This window comes from Schistocerca cancellata, chromosome 2 (assembly GCF_023864275.1).
Source record: "Schistocerca cancellata isolate TAMUIC-IGC-003103 chromosome 2, iqSchCanc2.1, whole genome shotgun sequence".
NCBI lineage: Eukaryota > Metazoa > Arthropoda > Insecta > Orthoptera > Acrididae > Schistocerca > Schistocerca cancellata.
In genome coordinates, this window is record NC_064627.1 from 389,297,210 (window position 1) to 389,317,061 (window position 19,852).

Here is a 19,852-nt window from a genome sequence, read left to right on the forward strand (position 1 = left end):
AGTTTCAAATTGGTGAACAAGGGGTCACTTGGGGTATAGTCTGGTGAATAGAGTGAATGAGGATTAAATACAAAACCCAATTCATCTGCTTTCACCATTGTCATCACTGAAGTGTGGGACGGTGCATTTTCCTGGTGAAAGAACACTCTTTTGCATGCCAACTTTGGTCTTTATGCAGACAATGCAAGTTTCAAATGGTCGAACGATGAAGCATAATAGGGTCTAGTTATGGTTCTGCCTTTTTCCAAGTAATGTGAGGATTCTTCCTTTGGAATGCCAAAAAATAGTGACCATCGCCTTACCAGCTGACAAAATGGTCTTTGTCTTCTTTCTCTATCACCAGCTTTTACCCATTGTTTTGACTGCTGTTTTTCTGACTCTGTAACTATTGTTGAAACCTGGATCCTTCATTAAACACCAAACTATCAAAAGTTCTTGCAGATTGAGACCAAACATTGACATTGTGTTGAACTGTTGTGCTGGAAATTCTTTTGGTTGACTGCAAGCAATCTCAGCACTCACCTCACACACAGCTTCGTCATAGCCGATACATCATGCAGGATATCATGCACTCACTTACTTGAGATGCCTACAGTCTCAGTAATGTCATGAATTTTTATTCAGCGGTCTTGAATAACCATATTGTGGATTATGTCAATGATTTACTTTGTCGTGACCTCAATTGGACGGCCAGTGTGTGCTTCGTCTTTCATGCTTGTCCGATCACATTTAAGTTCATTAATCCGAAAGTAAATGATCATCAATGGTAGTGCAGAGTCTGCATGAACTTCATCCAATTCTGTTTCAATTTGTGCAGCAGTTAAATGCTTCATGAAAATATTTAATAACAGTGCAAAACTCAATCTTCTCCATTTTCAATCATAGCGTACCCACTGACCAATTCAGACAGCTTTCTACAATGAATTTACACTGTACATCATTGAAATTCTTTATACAATCCTTGGCATAATAAAGATTACCAACCATAGAGGCTCAACAGAAATATTCCATTCATTCATTGAAATTTACCAGAATTATCAAACCACCCTTGTATTTGTGTACTGCTAAACGAGATAAATTCGTTGCAGTACACAGATTTTATGAAAACTTACTATTTGCCTCTTTAATGTTTCACACAAAATTGTGAACTTTTCTAAACTCAACATCTACAAAAATGAGTTTTGTGAAATGTGAATATCTACTGCTTGTGGTAGACATTTATTGTTAGATTTAGGGAAAGTAGCTCACTACTTCCCAATCAGGGGTCACAGCTGCATGCTCCCTGATCTGACACCATCGAAAACAAATTGAGAAAACTTGAAATTATTACCTTGCCATCTCATTGTCATGAGGTTCTGACCAACCATGGTACATGTATGGTTCTGGCCAAGGACTATCATGTGTAAGATTTCAAGATCACTGCTAACAGATGAACAAGAGAAGCTATAATTCAAAATGCCTGAAGTCAGAGTTCTTCTTTACAAAAAACAAACCAAGATAGAGCCATCTGCAAAGTCATAACATATGTTTCCTTTCCGATCATTGTTGAAGTGAAAAAACTAATGTAGATCATGTTATACATCAACTAGCTGTAATAAAATCTGGAAACTGTGTGTCAAAATAGCTGATGTAAAGAGACTAGATTTTTTTGTATTGGAAGGCCCTAGAGTATTTAAATGAATGTGACAATGAAAATGATGAAGTACAGCACCTTAATAAACCAATTAATTAAATTATTATCTGTTCCATAGGTTAAAATAAACTTGAACATCTCTATATATAAAAGGAACTGTCCTGACCTGACTGACTCATCGTCCAGCCCAAACTGTTAAAGATGGAAACTTGAAGTTTGGAGAGGGTGTCAATCTTATATTATAGGCATCATTTAAGAAGGCACTGTCTGAAATTGCAATCCTAAGGGGCTGAAATGGGATATTAAAGACTTTTTGAAAGTAAGCAATTCTTAAGGGAATTTTGAAGCTAGAACTGTGGAAACTGGTGGTTGGTTTCTCTGTTGGAAAAAAGATACGTGTTTCAGCATTTATGGAAACTTGACTACCAAGGGTGTAAAATAGTGGCTGAAAGCTCTTTGAAAATAATTTCTAAAGAACTATTAAAGAATTTTTAAGGCTACATCTATGGTGATTGGTACTTGACTGCTTGGTTAAAAAAAAAGTTTGTTTTTCTGTAGATTCAGTCCCTAAGGGAGTGCAATAGGGAATGAAAATTTTTAAGAAAATATTTAGTTATATAAAAACATTTTGAAGCTAAATTTTTGAAAATTGATCTCGATTAGGTATAAAGAAATATTTGTTCGGGGATGAAACTTGCTCTGAAAATATCTCCACAAGAATGCAAAGGGCATGATTAACATAAACTTTGGACTCCAGCTGCTAGAATCGCTTTTTGGTTGGAAGTACATTCGGTGAAGACCATGCTTGTACGTCCTTAATTACTGTAAAAATCTTAGAAGGTGCTGCAGTTTGTGAGCAACATAAAAATTTGATTGAATAAAAACAAAAGGAAAAAAATCTCTGCAAGCCATATCATTTATGTGAGCAGATCAGTAGACACTAAGGTAGTTGCTGCTATAAAAGAATCTATATGAAGATGTTCAGTTTTGAAAAAACCTTAATTTTTATATAATTTTATTTGCAGCTGAATGCTCATGGAATTGTTTTTCCATCATTGTAGAGTGTATCTCGAGTTTGTCAAATACAATTTTGTAAGAAACCAGCAATGTACTGCATATTATACAAACAGTTCAATAGAATATTTCTCAAAAACTTTGTTTCTTGAAGATATTGACTTTTGTAAAAACAGTTCTCGATTACTAAAACGGCAGAGAGAAAATTTCAGGACTGGCCAAGAATAAAAAGAAGTCACAGTGGATTGGGGAGTGTGAAGAAGCACTAGAACAAAGAGCTTGAAAATGAAGGAAATGTAGATCTTAGAACAGTTCAGACAATGAAGAAAAGAAAAATAAAAAATTATCTGGAAAATCAAAATTAGAGAATCTCAGCTTATGGAAATAGAAGAAAATTTCTTCAAATATAATACTAGAAATTCTTATCAAACTTTTAAGCATTTTCTTAAAGGGTACCAAGAACAAAGTATTTGTTTCAAAGGTAAAAATTGCAAGAAAGGATAAAATAGCAAAGATAATACTGAAATAGTTGCAAAATATTTTGACATGTGCTTAAACTGTAAAATTCAAACAGCTAAATTGGAATTTCTAGTAATATTGAAAAATCCAGGAGATTTCCTAATAACAGAGCTAGAAATTCATGGAGCCATCAAAGTACTAAAAAACAAGAAAGAAAGAAAGAAAGAATTAAAAATCATTTTCATACAGAGTAGTCATCCCCATCTTGCGTTCAGAACAGACTTTCATATTCTGATGCATAAGTCTCTAACAGACTGCCAGTAGACATCAGTCAAGAAATTGAAAATTCCAGATATTCTAAGTTGAAGAGAGAGCTTATCATATTAGCTACTCCTGACACTTGATAACAATATTAGGACTAAGGTGTGTGAATTCTGCATAATTCTAACAGTTGTACTAAACAGATTTTGACATTGGTAGTGTATAGGTGGCTCATAGTGTTCCATGTAAAGTTACATAAATGCTTTATTTGAAGTACTTAGTAATGTAAGAGTAGCCACAGTGGTTTATTTTCAAAGTAGTAGATTTTTTCATACACAGTGTATGAAGTAGCCTAGAAGTAATTCCTAGAATCAGTGTTAGTGGCTACAAAACTAGTCATTACTTGTTGTTAGTACATTTTAAAGAAGTATCCTGTAGAGGGCTGCTTCTGCTAGTTATACGAGGGTTGTTTTTTAAATAAGGGCTGTTCCGCGTATAGTCCCGTAGTTCGCGCGGACGCCGCAACAAGCCACCACGCTACTTGCCGGCATCCTTCCCTTTCACACTAATGCAAGTTGCAGCTCTGTAGCTGACGTGTACGCATCGCTGTGCTACTTTATAATGTTTACGATTATTGAATCGCCCGCCGCGTGTGAGATACGGTCAGTGATACATTTTTTGACCGCGAGAAGCCTATCAGCTGCAGAAATTTCATCGTCAGTTAACAGAAGATTATGGCTTGAATGCAATGAGTGAAGGTAAAGTGTGTCAGTGGGTTAGAGTGTTTAAAAATGGCCGTCAAAACGTCCATGATGAAGAACGCTCAGGCCGGCCCTCTGTGATCACTGATGATTTGGTGGCTGCAGTCGAAACAAAGATTTGTGAGGGCAGAAGATTCACAATTTCCACTCTTTCTTTGGAATTTCCACAAGTTTCAAGATCGGTTTTGTACAAAATTGTGTCTGAAAACCTAAACTTTAAGAAACTGTGTTCTCGGTGGGTACCCAGACTCCTCACAGAGGACCACAAAGGGAAGAGATTTGCCACTTCATTGGACTTTTTGATTTGTTACGAGGAAGAAGGGGTTGACATGTTGAGTCAAATTGTCACTGGAGATGAAACATGGGTATCCCATATCACTCCCAAAAGCAAGCGACAATCGATGGAATGGCGACACACAACCTCACCCATCAAGGTCAAAGCCAAACAGACGCCGTCAAAGTGCAAGATTATGGCAGCTGTGTTCTGGGACCGGCGCGGTGTTTTGCTAGTGGACTTCATGCCACGAGGAACGACAATCAACTCGGATGCCTACTGTGCAACTCTAAAGCAGCTCTGCAGAGCAATTCAAAATAAAAGGCGCAGCATGCTGACAAAAGGAGTTTTGCTCCTGCACGATAACGCTAGGCCTCACACCTCTCAAGACTCGGGATTTGATTGATTCTTTTGGCTTGAAGTTTTGGACCATGCACCATACAGCCCCGACCTTGCGCCTAGCGATTTTCACCTTTTCCGGTACCTGAAACACCATCTTGGCAGGCAACGCTTTAATGACGACGATGAAGTGAAAGTGGCTGTGAACTCTTGGCTGTCGGAGCAGGCGGCCGAATTCTTTGAAGAGGGAATTAAAAAACTTAGTTGTACAGTATGACAAGTGCTTAAATAAACAAGGAAACTATGTAGAAAAATAGGTAAAAGTGTGTAGAATCAGAAAATAAGTTTTTTTACAAAAGTATTTGTATCTTTTTTTAAAAATAAAAATGGTCCTTACTTAAAAAACAACCCTCGTACACTGACTCGGCTCACATCCTCGAAGACTCTTCTTCATGATAGGATTTGTGAAGCATGCTGTGGTAACAAGTGAATAAATAAAAATAAATACAAGATGCTGTCATGTGACTAAATGTCTTCAGCCATCCCTGGTCTACCAGGATATTGTAGCTACAGTATCGTCAAAGATATGCCACATCAACTTGTTACTCAGTGTTGCATTGGGATACGGGTTTCTTAATGCCTACTGACCATGACCTGCTGCAATTAGTCTTTGACTCTTGTTTTAAACTTTAGGTCAACTTCACATAGTGCCAAAATTACATGCTAAATTAATCTAAGTTTGTCATCATCTGAAGCTCACTCTGCAAATTATCCATTTATGATTTAGAGTCAATGACTGAAGGTTTGTGCTAGCTGCATGAAAAATACTATGCACTGCTTTATTTCCCTCTGACAAATTTGCATGATTGTGTGGGTATTAGGCTAACAGTAAGAGCTTTCCCGCTAGTTTGCTATGTGAAATATATATTGATGATGCTTATCAGAGTCAATTTATAGCAGTTTAATAATAATCACTTGCAAAATTTATGACCATTGTTCCTATTTGTTAATGTATACTGTCAGTTCAGGTTCTCTGAAGGTTCTCCACAAATAAAAGGAATGGAATGGAATTAAATAAAAGAGTGAACATGTTTGACTGGATGTTTAGGAAATAAATTCACCCCACACATTGTTACAACTAAGTAGTTCAACCTATGAGCAAATATTAAAAGCCAAACATCTAGTAACTTCTTGTATAAATTAAGTTAACGTTCAACTATGAAGGTATCTTGCTCAGCACTTCTACATTACAATAAAGTTGTAGAACAGATAGTCAGACAATGAATAAGCTGTATTTTTGTGTAATTTCAGTGATTTTGATACACAGTATTGAGTGATGGTGAGGTGATAATCATATTTATTTTGATTTGTATTACCAGGTCTTCGTGAGACTTCTACCAAGCAGTCTGTACAACGTGCCATTAACCCTGCTGTGAGAGCAGTGGCGAGGAGTGAAAATGAGAATAGGCCATTCCATTCTGTTCTCAACATTCCAACTTGGGTTCATGCAGGTGACCAACACCTGCCACCTGATGTGGCAGCTAGGGCCAAGCAAAGGGAACCACTTTCTCCACCTCCACCACGGGCTATAGATCGCCATCGGTGAGCTCAATATAAATATATGAATTCAATAATCTATTCTCTAATGTAATGTTAAATGTTATCACAGGATGTGGAGATTTGAGGCTTGCCCATTCTGTAAAGCAGGGTAGAATGCAATCTGTTGCAGATCTAATAAGAGTTCAGTACTGATGCAGGCACACATCTTTTGGAGCACACTGTACAGTGTACATTGTGGAATATGAGGCTCTGTAGCAGGCAGCCCCTATGTGTTCCCTTGTTTACCCAACCATCATAAATTGCAGTTGCAGTGGACATGAGATCATTGAGACTGGACTATGCCATCTGGACAGATGTATCATGTTTGTTGCACACCAAGTTGATGGTCATTTCTGGATACTATCATCCAGGGAAATGGTTGCTCAAAACTACACGCCATGTCACAGCCACACGCTGGTGGTGGCAATGTTTTGCAGTGGTACTCATATCGGTAATCAAAGGTGTGATGAGAATATGGACTAAATGAACTTTGTTACTGTCCACCTGCATTCCATCATTTTTCTTGCCTTCCCCGACAGTGATGGCAGCGTCCAGCAGCAAAACAGTTGTCACAGTTCCAGAATTGTGCTATATTGGTTTGAAGAGCATGGAAATGAACTTGTGTTGATGTCTTAGCCACCAAATTTATCTGATCTGATTCAGACTGAGTGCACCTACAACTCTATTAGGCACCAACTTCTCACCCATAAACCACTAGTCTAAAATTTATGGGAATTGTATGATCTATGCACAAACATCTGATGCCACATACTTTCAGAAACCTACCAAAGGCTTATTGCATACAGAATTGTTACTGTGTTGCATTTCATAGGTGGGCTAACATTGTATTAAACAGTCAGTCTGTTTCAGTTCATTGATTTTTGTTTGTACAAGAATTTAATTGCCAGTTCTTCTTTACACTTAGTTTGATCAGACAAGTGTGTGTTTGTATTCCTTTTCTTTTTTCTGTAACTTGGTCTCAGGCAACTGGTGACATTAACTTTTGTATGTAAAAATTCTTTCGTTATTGTAATTGTGGCCATAACAATAGTGCTGTGAACAGTGTTCTGTTTCCAAACATAAAAATTTGTTGTGCACCTCTGGTTTTAAACTTGGTAATCACCCCTGTACTGCTACTATTAGATTATTTCCTATAATTAATGGATTTCTTCTAATTGTTGAAAAACTTGAGGAGATAACTTCTTGAGGATTCATCTAGCCTTTGCACATCTACTTCTGCTTAAAGATCTTTACAAGCTATATATATTAGTACAGTGTAACGTCACACTTTAAGAACTTGTACACATTTTCCTCCTTTCTTTGATGTACAAAGCCAGTGTCTCCTTCAGTAATGCCATCTGAAAAGAAAGAGAGAAAAAAGAAAGAAAAAAAAGAACACTAAGGAGTTCATAGAACAGAATCTTTTATTCATCTTTAACTGACACTGTCCTGAAGAATTGTGCGCCAAATTGCATTGGTGTAGATGTAGATAGTCTTTTGAAGAAAACTGACATCAGATTCAAAAGCTGTATGCATTTTTATGTTTCCATTACTTAGCTGAATGGTGACAAAATTTTCCTAGTTATTAGATACAATACAGATTGAGAATGAATTTAATTATCAATAAAGCAAAGTACCCTAGCTATGCAAACTGTCATAATTGTTGCTTGATAGTGTTCACTGTTGCTAAAAAGAAGTGCTTTGTTTTTGCAGTTCATGTTTGAAATTTAGTTTACAATTTGTGCATTTTTGCATTTGTTTGCAGAAATTTCAGTTCATGAATAGAATTCACTCTCAAAGCATTTTCAGTTTTGTTCCTCTCAGTCAGTATTTACTTCCCCATAAATTAAACCAACACCGTCTTCTATCATTTGAAGTTACATATTTTTGCGTCTGTTAAAGGGATATGGACTAGTGTAACCTTTTGGAGGTAATTACAAATTCTTGTAGGATCTGAGAGTAATTGAAATGGGTTAATTGGGTAAAGGCTAACATGTATGGGAATCACATTTCTGTCATTACCTAAGGTGATCATGCTTTTTGCAGATTGTTACAAGAGTTCCAGCCCAAGATGCTTCCAATTTTTTTTTTTTAATAATGTTGTGGTAGTTCAGGAAGCAGTTCGTATAAACTGCACAGAGAACTAACTTAAAATGCATGTGCTATTTCATTCATAGTGTATAAAATATTCTACCAATAATAAATAGAGCACTTAATGCAAGTAGAAGGAAGGAACACTGGAGAAATCATTGCAGCTGTAACAATATAAACGAGGGAAAAATATCATCTAAATTGCCAGATGTCTTTCATGTGACTGCAGTTTTTTTCCTAACAGTAAAATAATGGTGAAAAAGAAAATTATTGCCAAAGTAAATATTTCTCATGGCTCTTACAGATAAAGTACCAAATTAATGACAGTTTTTGTATTTTTTTCTACATTCTGTTCTACCCAGATTCATACAAATTTTTCTCGGCATTAAATATTTTTAGAATTGTTATTGTTATGGAAAGCTAGAATTATCGTTGTTTGTGTCTGCTGTCATGAAGAATTTCTTTGGCAGGCATTCGCTGACATTTCGGGGTGCTCTTCTCCCTACACAAACTCAAAGGACACTGTCATGCCCTAACCTGTGGTCAGAGCCAATTTTTTTGGAGTATAAGGAGGTAAATAACAATAATTATTATGAGTAACTTTTTGTGAAGAGTGACTGAACATTATTTGTTAACATTTATATTTATTATTATAAATTTGTTTTTCCCAACTGAAGAGCTTGATTGTTCTTGGGTGGAGATACTTTTATTTTCTTCCCAAGATCTGTTCACATGTTCACTAGTTTCTTTCATTTTTCCATCCATTGCATCTTTTTGTACGTTGTACTTTTCAAACTTCTCAGTAAATGTGTGTTCTGAATTTTGTTCTAATCACACTTTATTGACCTATGTAAAGAAAGTTGATGAAACTGAATTCACTTTCACCCTATTTACTTAACAACTTCCTCTAAAATTACTGAAAAGTTAATGCATATAACAATTACTGAACACCTCATGAAGATGGAAGGTCTCAACAAAAGCCAGTTTGGCTGTAAAGGGCTGTTCAACAGAAAATGCACTTGCAAATGATGTCTTTGCATCTCTCTCGCACAAAGCTAAATTAGTTGGAATAAATGGTGTTGCAGGTAATAAGCTACAATCATATATTGCAGACAGAATACAAAAAGTGATTTTAAACAGCTCTGGTTGGATACGTGATAACTCTGCTAAAGCTGTTTAATTCCAGGTCCATCAGCAAGATTTTTTTCTTCTTTTGTTTAGATTTTAGACTATCATGGTATCTGGCTTCTCAAATATTATGCAGCTACTGTGGCAGGTATTACATAAACACAAGCAATTATTTGGTATCAAGTGGTTGTAATTAAAGTGCAATTTAAGAACCTTCAACATCGCAGTGCATCAGCAATCGTTGGTTAATATATTAAAAAACTAGAAACCCACCTCGATTGTGAAAAAAGCGCCTAGTGTTAACCTAGGTTTCAGCGTAGATAACTACACCACCTTCAGAACAATAAAACCCACAAGTGCCTAAGAAGACCTTTGTCACTGATTAAAAAAACACCATAGCTATACATTTATAAATGAAAAAAAGTAAAACACAAACAGTACATATGTACAAAGTCAAAACCACTACTTAACTTAATGCTGTACGCTCCACCTCACATCGGCCTATGTTTGATGGGCCATGACCCGCCATAAACTGCAGCTGCCCATTTTTCCACTCTTGTTTGCTGCGATGTAAATATTTCCTACTGTCATTGCAAGAATACACATGTGAGAGAGAATTGTGGGGGGTCAGAGCATCTCCAACTGATTATAGCACAATAAATAACTTTCTAGCCAATTTACCAACCAGATCAACAGTCAGCATAACTTTACATGAATGTGTTAAGACATTGATGTTAGTTGATCTTGGTACAGCCCTCTTTGTACCTGTAATTCCCAGGGTTCCTTACATTTGCAGTCCCTCTTCAAAACTTGAATTGTTGAAGTTGAACACACATTCCTTACTGGATGGTGGAATAAATTTGTTTGTCTCATCTACAAATAATCGTGCAAGTTCTGCAGTTTGCTGTGCACTGTCAAGTTGACATTTGGTTTGAAATTTCATTATCTTATGTCTTCCAATTCTGTTTAAAGTGATGAAACCATCCACTACTCTTCGAATCTCTGTAATCTATGTCATGTGCAGTTTGATGTGCGTAATGTAGTAGGTTACTATTGTGTGTATCCTGTAAATTGTATTGAGAATCCTCAAAATGTGCAAACACTGGTTTTTGTCCTCCCTTCAATATTGATGGTTCTTCTTATGCATTGCTTGGTTGTACTGCTGTGAACTTATTTGAATCTGTTCATAATTGTTTTTTACTATGCTGCAGATTATCTTCCATGTACATAATTATATTTAGTACCTGCTCCTTGGACATAGATTGTTCTTTACTGTGCGTCACTGGAGATGGGATTTGCGTCTCCCTCTCTAACAAGGAGGATGAACTACATGGCTCGATACCTGTTTCAGTTTCACTTTACCTTGTTAAGAATGTGTCGTTCTGATTGTCCTCCTCATGTACATTGTCCATATAATTGAGCATATGTGACACTGCACATTCCACTGATACATCGTGCAGAATTGCAAATATTTCATCTGCCACTTCTTCCTCATTCTAAAAAATTCATTGGGTTCTTTTCTGACGAAATGTGAACCTTAACAACTGTTGTTGTTGATATAATATGATGTCTACTTTATTTATCATTGCCATTGTTCTGCTTTGTATCAACACCACTAGCACTGTAGCACTGTTGTGAGTTACTCATTGAGTAAGCATTTCAACTAAGCTCTGTAGCCTCATGCTGTGCTCACCATTGACTACCTCGAGTCCTGTCCCCTATTGCCATGGAAGACAGTATGTGGGTCATCAAATGCTATAAACATCATTGGCCTTTCATGTCTTTGCACTCAAGGGGTTCCTCCCTAGACCTGGAATCGAACTTTATGAACCTGAGTATTGTAAGTACAGTTTTTAAGAGTTCTGCAGTAACTGAGCAATGCGGTTACACAATATTGACTGAAGATACTTTTCTTGCATCTGATTACAGTGTTGCCAGATTGTATTTCTTTGATGTTCATTCTCCATTGAAAGTCTGCATGGGACACAATTTACACAGATTTTGTACTATTGGTATGCAAGGAATTGCATTGTGGTGTAGGAGTGCATAAATTTTGATTCAACTTGTTTCTTGTTACAGGAAGCTGTACTTGCTTTTAATTCTCTTTCTATCTTTATATCCTTTTCATCATGGCAGATTTTTTTATTATTAATCAAAAGCTGAAAAAAGGTCAGAGAAAACATGAAGGGTAAAAGCATTGTGGAGGAACTTCTACTATTTTATTTAACAGTTCATTCGGCAGTAGAATGGGAAACAGAGGAAACACAAAATATTGAAAATGTGCTAGTACTTTCTGCTTGCTATATTTGTGACACTGATATCAGCATTCACTTTATACACCAAGCACTCAATCAACTAAATTGTTTGCGGGTGCTACCTATCAGTGCTGAATTACCAGCAGGAAACTGAATATATCCATATCTATTTTACTGAGTGCTTACTGCTGGCCAACAATGTTCTGTAAGATTAGCATTATTAACAATAAATGTACAAATAAGTGTATTATCTTGAAAAACATTTTTGTTCTTCATTTTTCAGCAAGAACAACCATGCTTGAGTGAAATGGTTGGGATCCTTGCAGGCATGGTGGATGTTTCCCACTTTGCAGATGCACGTTTCTCATTGTTTGCAGCATCCAACTTCTTGCTGTATACTTGGTATGAAGTTCCATATGTCTTCCTCACAGACCGGGCAGTGGAAATGGGTATCAGTGAAAATGATGCATCACTGCTTATCAGTGCACTGGGACTGCTGAATATGGTTGGAATGGTAAGGCAGGAATTGGGTCATAGAAAAAACAGAATATATATGTGAACCACAAACTCTGGTAAAGTGATAAACTGCCATAAAGTACTATTGAATTTTTTTGGATAGAAGTAGTTGCACAATAATAGCAGACATCTATATATTATGGATGCTGTGCACTTGAAATAAAAGTAATTATGACACAAAGGTAGTGTTGAGTCGTACAGGCACAGTGAAAAGCCTGCTAAACATTAAAGGTGTCAGACAAAAGAATCCTCCTCCACAAATAGAAAACAGGCACACACCTTCACACTAGGACAATCTGAACACATGTGACCCCTGTTGTTTCATTGTGCCTGTCTGTGATTCAGTGCCTCTTCTATATGGTAACAATCTAAGCTTCTCATAATATTGTTGTTGTACCATCCTGTGTTATCAGTCCTAAAATGTTATCGAGCAGTGCTAATAATTGAAATAATTTATGAAACATTTTCTAAGAATGCTTGTCTCTCCTCATGAATAGTTATAGTTGTTGTTGTTGTTGTTGTATTCAGTCCTGAGACTGGTTAGATGCAGCTCTCCATGCTACTCTATCCTGTGCAAGCTTCTTCATCTCTCCGTACTTACTGCAGCCTACATCCTTCTGAATCTGCTTAGTGTATTAATCTCTTGGTCTCCCTCTACGATTTTTACCCTCCACGCTGCCCTCAAATGCTAAATTTGTGATCCCTTGATGCCTCAGAACATGTCCTACCGACCGGTCCCTTCTTCTTGTCAAGTTGTGCCACAAATTCCTCTTCTCCCCAATTCTATTCAATACCTCCTCGTTAGTTATGTGATCTACCCATCTAATCTTCAGTATTCTTCTGTAGCACCACATTTCGAAAGCTTCTATTCTCTTCTTGTCCAAACTATTTATCGTCCATGTTTCACTTCCATACATGGCTACACTCCATACAAATACTTTCAGAAATGACTTCCTGACACTTAAATCTATACTCGATGTTAACAAATTTCTCTTCTTCAGAAACGCTTTCCTTGCCATTGCCAGTCTACATTTTGTATCCTCTCTACTTCGACTATCGTCAGTTATTTTGCTCCCCAAATAGCAAAACTCAGTTACTACTTTAAGTGTCTCATTCCTAATCTAATTCCCTCAGCATCACCCGATTTAATTCGACTACATTCCATTATCCTCGTTTTGCTTTTGTTGATGTTCATCTTATATCCTCCTTTCAAGACACTGTCCATTCCGTTCAACTGCTCTTCCAAGTCCTTTGCCGTCTCTGACAGAATTACAATGTCATCGGCGAACCTCAAAGTTTTTATTTCTTCTCCGTGGATTTTAATACCTACTCCGAATTTTTCTTTTGTTTCCTTTACTGCTTGCTCAATATACAGATTGAATAACATCGGGGAGAGGCTACAACCCTGTCTCACTCCCTTCCCAACCACTGCTTCCCTTTCATGTCCCTTGACTCATAACTGCCATCTGGTTTCTGTACAAATTGTAAATACCATTTCGCTCCCTGTATTTTACCCCTGCCACCTTTAGAATTTGAAAGTGTGTTCCAGTCAACATTGTCAAAAGCTTACTCTAAGTCTACAAATGCTAGAAATGTAGGTTTGCCTTTCCTTAATCTATTTTCTAAGATAAGTCGTAGAGTCAGTATTACCTCACGTGTTCCAACATTTCTTCGAAATCCAAACTGGTCTTCCCCATGGTCGGCTTCTACTAGTTTTTCCATTCGTCTGTAAAGAACTCGCATTAGTATTTTGCAGCTGTGACTTATTAAACTGATAGTTCGGTAATTTTCACATCTGTCAACACCTGCTTTCTTTGGGATTGGAATAATTATATTCTTCTTGAAGTCTGAGGGTATTTCGCCTGTCTCGTACATCTTGCTCACCAGATGGTAGAGTTTTGTCAGGAATGGCTCTCCCAAGGTTGTCAGTAGTTTTAATGGAATGTTGTCTACTCCCGGGGCCTTGTTTCGACTCCGGTCTTTCAGTGCTCTGTCAAACTCTTCACGCAGTATCGTATCTCCCATTTCATCTTCATCTACATCCTCTTCCATTTCCATAATATTGTCCTCAAGTACATCGCCCTTGTATAGACCCTCTATATACTCCTTCCACCTTCCTGCTTTCCCTTCTTTGCTTAGAACTGGGTTTCCATCTGAGCTCTTGATATTCATACAAGTGGCTCTCTTTTCTCCAAAGGTCTCTTTAATTTTCCTTTAGGCAGTATCTATCTTACCCTAGTGAGATAAGCCTCTTCATCCTTACATTTGTCCTCTAGCCATCCCTGCTTAGCCATTTTGCACTTCCTGTCAATCTCCTTTTTGATACATTTGTAAATCCTTTTTGTCTGCTTCATTTACTGCGTTTTTATATTTTCTCTTTTCACCAATTAAATTCAATATTTCTTCTGTTACCCAAGGATTTCTACTAGCCCTCGTCTTTTTACCTACTTGATCCTCTGCTGCCTTCACTATTTCATCCCTCAGAGCTACCCATTCTTCTTCTACTGTATTTCTTTCCCCCTTTCTTGTCAATTGTTCCCTTATGCTCTCCCTGAAACTCTGTACAACCTCTAGTTCTTTCAGTTTATCCAGGTCCAATTTCCTTAAATTCCCACCTTTTTGCAGTTTCTTCAGTTTTAATCTACAGTTCATAACCAATAGATTGTGGTCAGAGTCCACATCTGCCCCTGGAAATATCATACAATTTAATACCTGGTTCCTAAATCTCTGTCTTACCATTATATAATCTATCTGATACCTTCTAGTATCTCCAGGATTCTTCCATGTATACAACCTTCTTTTATGATTTTTGAACCAAGTGTTAGCTATGATTAAGTTATGCTGTGTGCAAAATTCCACCAGACGGCTTCCTCTTTCATTTCTCTCCCCCAATCCATAATCACCTACTATGTTTCCTTCTCTCTCTTTTCTTACTCTCGAATTCAGTCACCCATGACTATTAAATTTTTGTGTCCCTTCACTACCTGAATAATTTCCTTTATCTCATGATACATTTCTTCAATTTATTCGTCATCTGCAGAGCTAGTTGGCATATAAACTTGCACTACTGTAGTAGGCATGGGCTTCGTGTCTATCTTGGCCACAATAATGCGTTCACTATGCTGTTGGTAGTAGCTTACCCGCACTCCTATTTCTTTTTATTCATTATTAAACCTACTCCTGCATTACCCCTATTTGATTTTTTATTTATAACTCTGTATTCACCTGACCAAAAGTCTTGTTCCTCCTGCCACCGAACTTCACTAATTCCCACTGTATCTAACTTCAACTTATCCACTTCCCTTTTTAAATTTTCTAACCTACCTGCCTGATTAAGGGATCTGACATTCCACGCTCTGATCCGTAGAACGCCAGTTTTCTTTCTCCTGACGACGACGTCCTCTTGAGTAGTCCCCGCCCGGAGATCCGAATGGGGGACTATTTTACCTTTGGAATATTTTACCCAAGAGGATGCCATAATCATTTAACCATACAGTAAAGCTGCATGCCCTTGGGAAAAATTACGGCTGTAGTTTCCCCTTGCTTTCAGCTGTTCGCAGTACCAGCACAGCAAGGCTGTTTTGGTTAGTGTTGCAAGGCCAGATCAGTCAATCATCCAGACTGTTGCCCCTGCAACTACTGAAAAGGCTGCTACCCCTCTTCAGGAACCACACGTTTGTCTGGCCTCCCAACAGATACGCCTCTGTTGTGGTTGCACCTACGGCACGGCCATCTGTATCGCTGAGGCATGCAAGCCTCCCCACCAATGGCAAGGTCCATGGTTAATGGGAGTAGTGATTTTCTACAACTTTTCACTCCTTAAGATAAAGTGATGCCAGCGATTAAAGTGATGCCAGTGATGTAGCTGAATTGTTATAAAATAAAACTTCTAAATAATATGTGAGCTGCCACAGTGATTAAGGCACTTAGACTTGTATGTTGTGAAATTTAAATCCATGTCACATCACTTCAGTAAAATCCTTAGTTGTTTCCTTTGTAAGACCAAAGCCAATTTACTCTGTTTTGCACATTCTTAGTTCATATCCCATTCGTAATGACCTTGTCATCTCTTAAGACATTAAACAGTAATCTTTCTTTCATTTACCATCTTCTATATGTTACATTTGAAAACAGTTAAAAATTTGGGGGGAGGGATAAGCACAGTTTTTTCATTTGATATGTTACAATCGCTACATAATCAAACAATATAATTTTTCTTAAATTTTAATTGTTTAACATACTATGTAGTAGTAGCAGCATGTATGCTACATAAAGTTCAAATGGGGGAGGGGGGGCAAATTATAAATTATATATTTTCGTATTGTATTCACCTGGCAAGGAGCTTCCCATGTGCCACTAGAACCTTTTTGGATAGTTTTCTCTTCAGTAAAAAATCTAGTGTTATTGTTTCAGTAATCCAAAATTATACGTTCAACTGCTTGGAAAGCATACAAAGGGTGTGATTGGTTCTCATATAAAGGAAATACTCTGTTTTCTGAAACAATGAGAAAGTGAAATTCACATGTCTGAAATATAACATCAGGAATTTTTTGTCTACATAATAATGCTTCACTAGGCTTAATTATAGGTTTAATGATGACAGAAACACACAATGTATACTGTTAGATGAAGTGCTTGAAATTGACAGACAGTACTGGCCATTTTTGGAATGCTGTACAAATATCAGAATTGCATTTCATAAGGAAAAATACATGTTTTATTCATTTAACAGGATAAAGAAATTATTTTTTGGACATAAAATTGTTATATGCTTAAGAGCAAAAATATTACAGTATGAAGTTTAGTGACACTTCTTCCACATTTCTAGGTGATACTTGGGTGGATGGGTGACAGACCTAAAGTGAATGCTGTTGCTGTCTATGCAGTATGCATGACTGTATGTGGTTTGTGCACTGCTGTTGTACCACTAGTGCATACATACATAGGTTTGATGGTCATTGCATGCATATTTGGTCTCTCAATCTCTGCAAATTACACACTTGCATCAATTATTTTGGTGGAAATGGTATCACTAGAAAGATTCACAAATGGCTATGGCCTTCTATTGCTTGTACAAGGTCTTGGAAATATAATTGGGCCACCTCTAGCAGGTAAGAATCTGATTTTTTTTGTTTAAGCAAAAGCCATATTGTCTTGTAATTGAATATTCTTTAGTCAGAAGTTCGTGTAACATTAGTATTTATTACTTAAAGCAATATTCATAACTGAAAACTTTCAAATAATTATTATTCTATCTGGTAATGAAATACCTTTGTTCTGTTACTTTTTTGGTATGAATTTTCACAAAGAACAAACTTTGAAACATTAATCACACCAGCTAACATGCTGTAGTCAGACTCCCCCCACCTCCTCCCTTCCCCATTCTGACAAGCATTTGAAATTTGAATGATTTGTGGAGTTTCTAGTTTATTTAATATTTAAACTGACCATAAAATGGCCTTTTGATCAGTTTATTCAAAAATTTCTTAGTGCCAAACATTGTGATTTATTAGTTCTGAAAAGGTGTGAGCTGTAATTGTACTTGCTCTCAACTTCAGAAAGCAGGTATGGGTCAGTTGTGACAATCTCTACACTCTCTACGAAATGATGCACACATTAAAGGTTTTGGATGGTTCATTATTTATTGGTACCTCAATATTTTGCCCTGACAACAAGAAATTCCCCAAAGTGAACAAGCAGTTTTCAGGTCACTAGAAGCAATGTACAACCTTTGACAAATATATTGAATATATTGAATGTATTGGCTGGGTGCAATGTAGTTGATACTACTTGCCCAAGCTTGGCCAGTCGCCATTCACCATCTGTCGAGACACCCAGTTTTCACTGTGTGTTGCAGAAATTGTGTTGCACAGCAGTACTGTTATGCATAATGCAGCAATGTACAAATGTTAAAATCTGGTTCAGACTCAGGTAAATGACAAAGCAATGTGACTAATGTTGTGATGGGTGTGTGATGATGGTACTTTATTGAAAAGTGGGTGTAAGGTGGTACAAGCATTTTCTTGTATGAGTGCTTATGCAAATGTAATTGAAACCTTGAGAAAATTTAAACTGTGTTAAGTTTGTATCTCAAGACCTGACTCCTGGACAGACAACTTTCTTGACTGAACAGTCCTTATTTGCCAGATCTTGCCTCCTGCCAATCATCTGCATTTTGCTTCTCAAGAAGAAACCTTTAAAAAGGGGGGCAATAATTTTCATTTTTAACATCCTGTGCAACGTTAATACTGAATATAATATTTAGCACCTATCAAATGTGGATATACAGTACAATAAAACTGTTTTCTTATGAAAATTATATAAAAATGTTTGAAACTTAAAAGAAATATAGGCAGTTGTTGCCAATAACAAATAATCTGCTTAACAACACACGTCCATTATTTGTAGCACTGAAATTGGGCAAGCATCTGATTTATAAGTGCAGGATTACTACTGTCAAATAGTATTCATTCAATTGAATGAATCTTCTGGGTGATGATACTACAAAGGATCAGAATATATTAGGCTTAATTTAGGTACTTTATTAAGAGGTAGGAGAGTGGGGCCGTTCGAGATGAAATGAGCAGCTTATCAAAGATGGATAACTCCATATATCACTTCTTTTACAGGTGAGACAAAAACTACAGAGATCTGTATAGTATAGAACACTGAATATTTTTCATGTGTTCCTTAAGATTCTTTAAAAAATCTGTTAATTTTTTTGATATGGAGTGAGTAATAAAGCTGAAATTTGTGAATAAATTCAGTTGTCCAGTTATGTAGCACATCTTCGTGTTTGTCAGCTCAAAACTGTTAGTAGATATTGACACATCTATGCAATTTCAAAATCACTGTGCTTCACATTGTATTAAAAAAATTAAAATTTTTATGGCATTTTTGTTGTAATGAAACTGAATTGGTATTAATAAACAGCCTATAGGGATATCAAACTCAATGCGAGACTCACTTCTCTGGCCAGCGTGCTGTGGATGATTTTCAGACAGAGTTGGATGAAAAGACAGTGCATAGTACACTACGATTAATGCAGATGTATGTGCAATTTCTCTTGAGAATAAAGTCTACGTTGTGCTAAAAGTGTCATGTACAGTATGACTGGAAGTAGTTCCTAGCACACCATGGCAGACTCTTCCTATAAGCCTATAGTAGAAAACTCTATGTACAAAAAACACATTGAGATATTGCATTATTAATCTTATTTCAGTATGTAAATTTCACTAAAACAACATACATGTTTGCAAAAATCAGTATTCTTGTGATGCGGATGAGCAACTTAATACTGCCAGTCACAATTTCTTCTGATTGGAAAATGCAAATGTTCATTCACAAATTTCACTGTGGACAACACTTTAAACTTCAGTCTGAAATTGTGCTGAATTATTCTCAGATGTATTTTTGTACCACTGCAACATTTGAGTGTCCTAAGACTTCTTTCCATAGTGCCTGGTCAACAGTTTTTTGACATTGTTTGCTTTCTGAGGGCTGGTTTTGTAGCCAGTTGGAA

General features: G+C 36.8%; 1 protein-coding gene across 1 annotated transcript in view; it reads left to right on the plus strand.

The window, feature by feature from the left end:
* The window catches only part of LOC126161804 (monocarboxylate transporter 13-like), a 227,381-nt gene that overhangs the window by 201,325 nt on the left and 6,204 nt on the right, over nucleotides 1-19,852 (plus strand). The window contains 4 exon segments of the mRNA XM_049917895.1: nucleotides 6,121-6,343; nucleotides 8,902-9,004; nucleotides 12,098-12,328; nucleotides 17,159-17,441. Coding sequence (XP_049773852.1) covers nucleotides 6,121-6,343; nucleotides 8,902-9,004; nucleotides 12,098-12,328; nucleotides 17,159-17,441 — 840 coding nt within the window.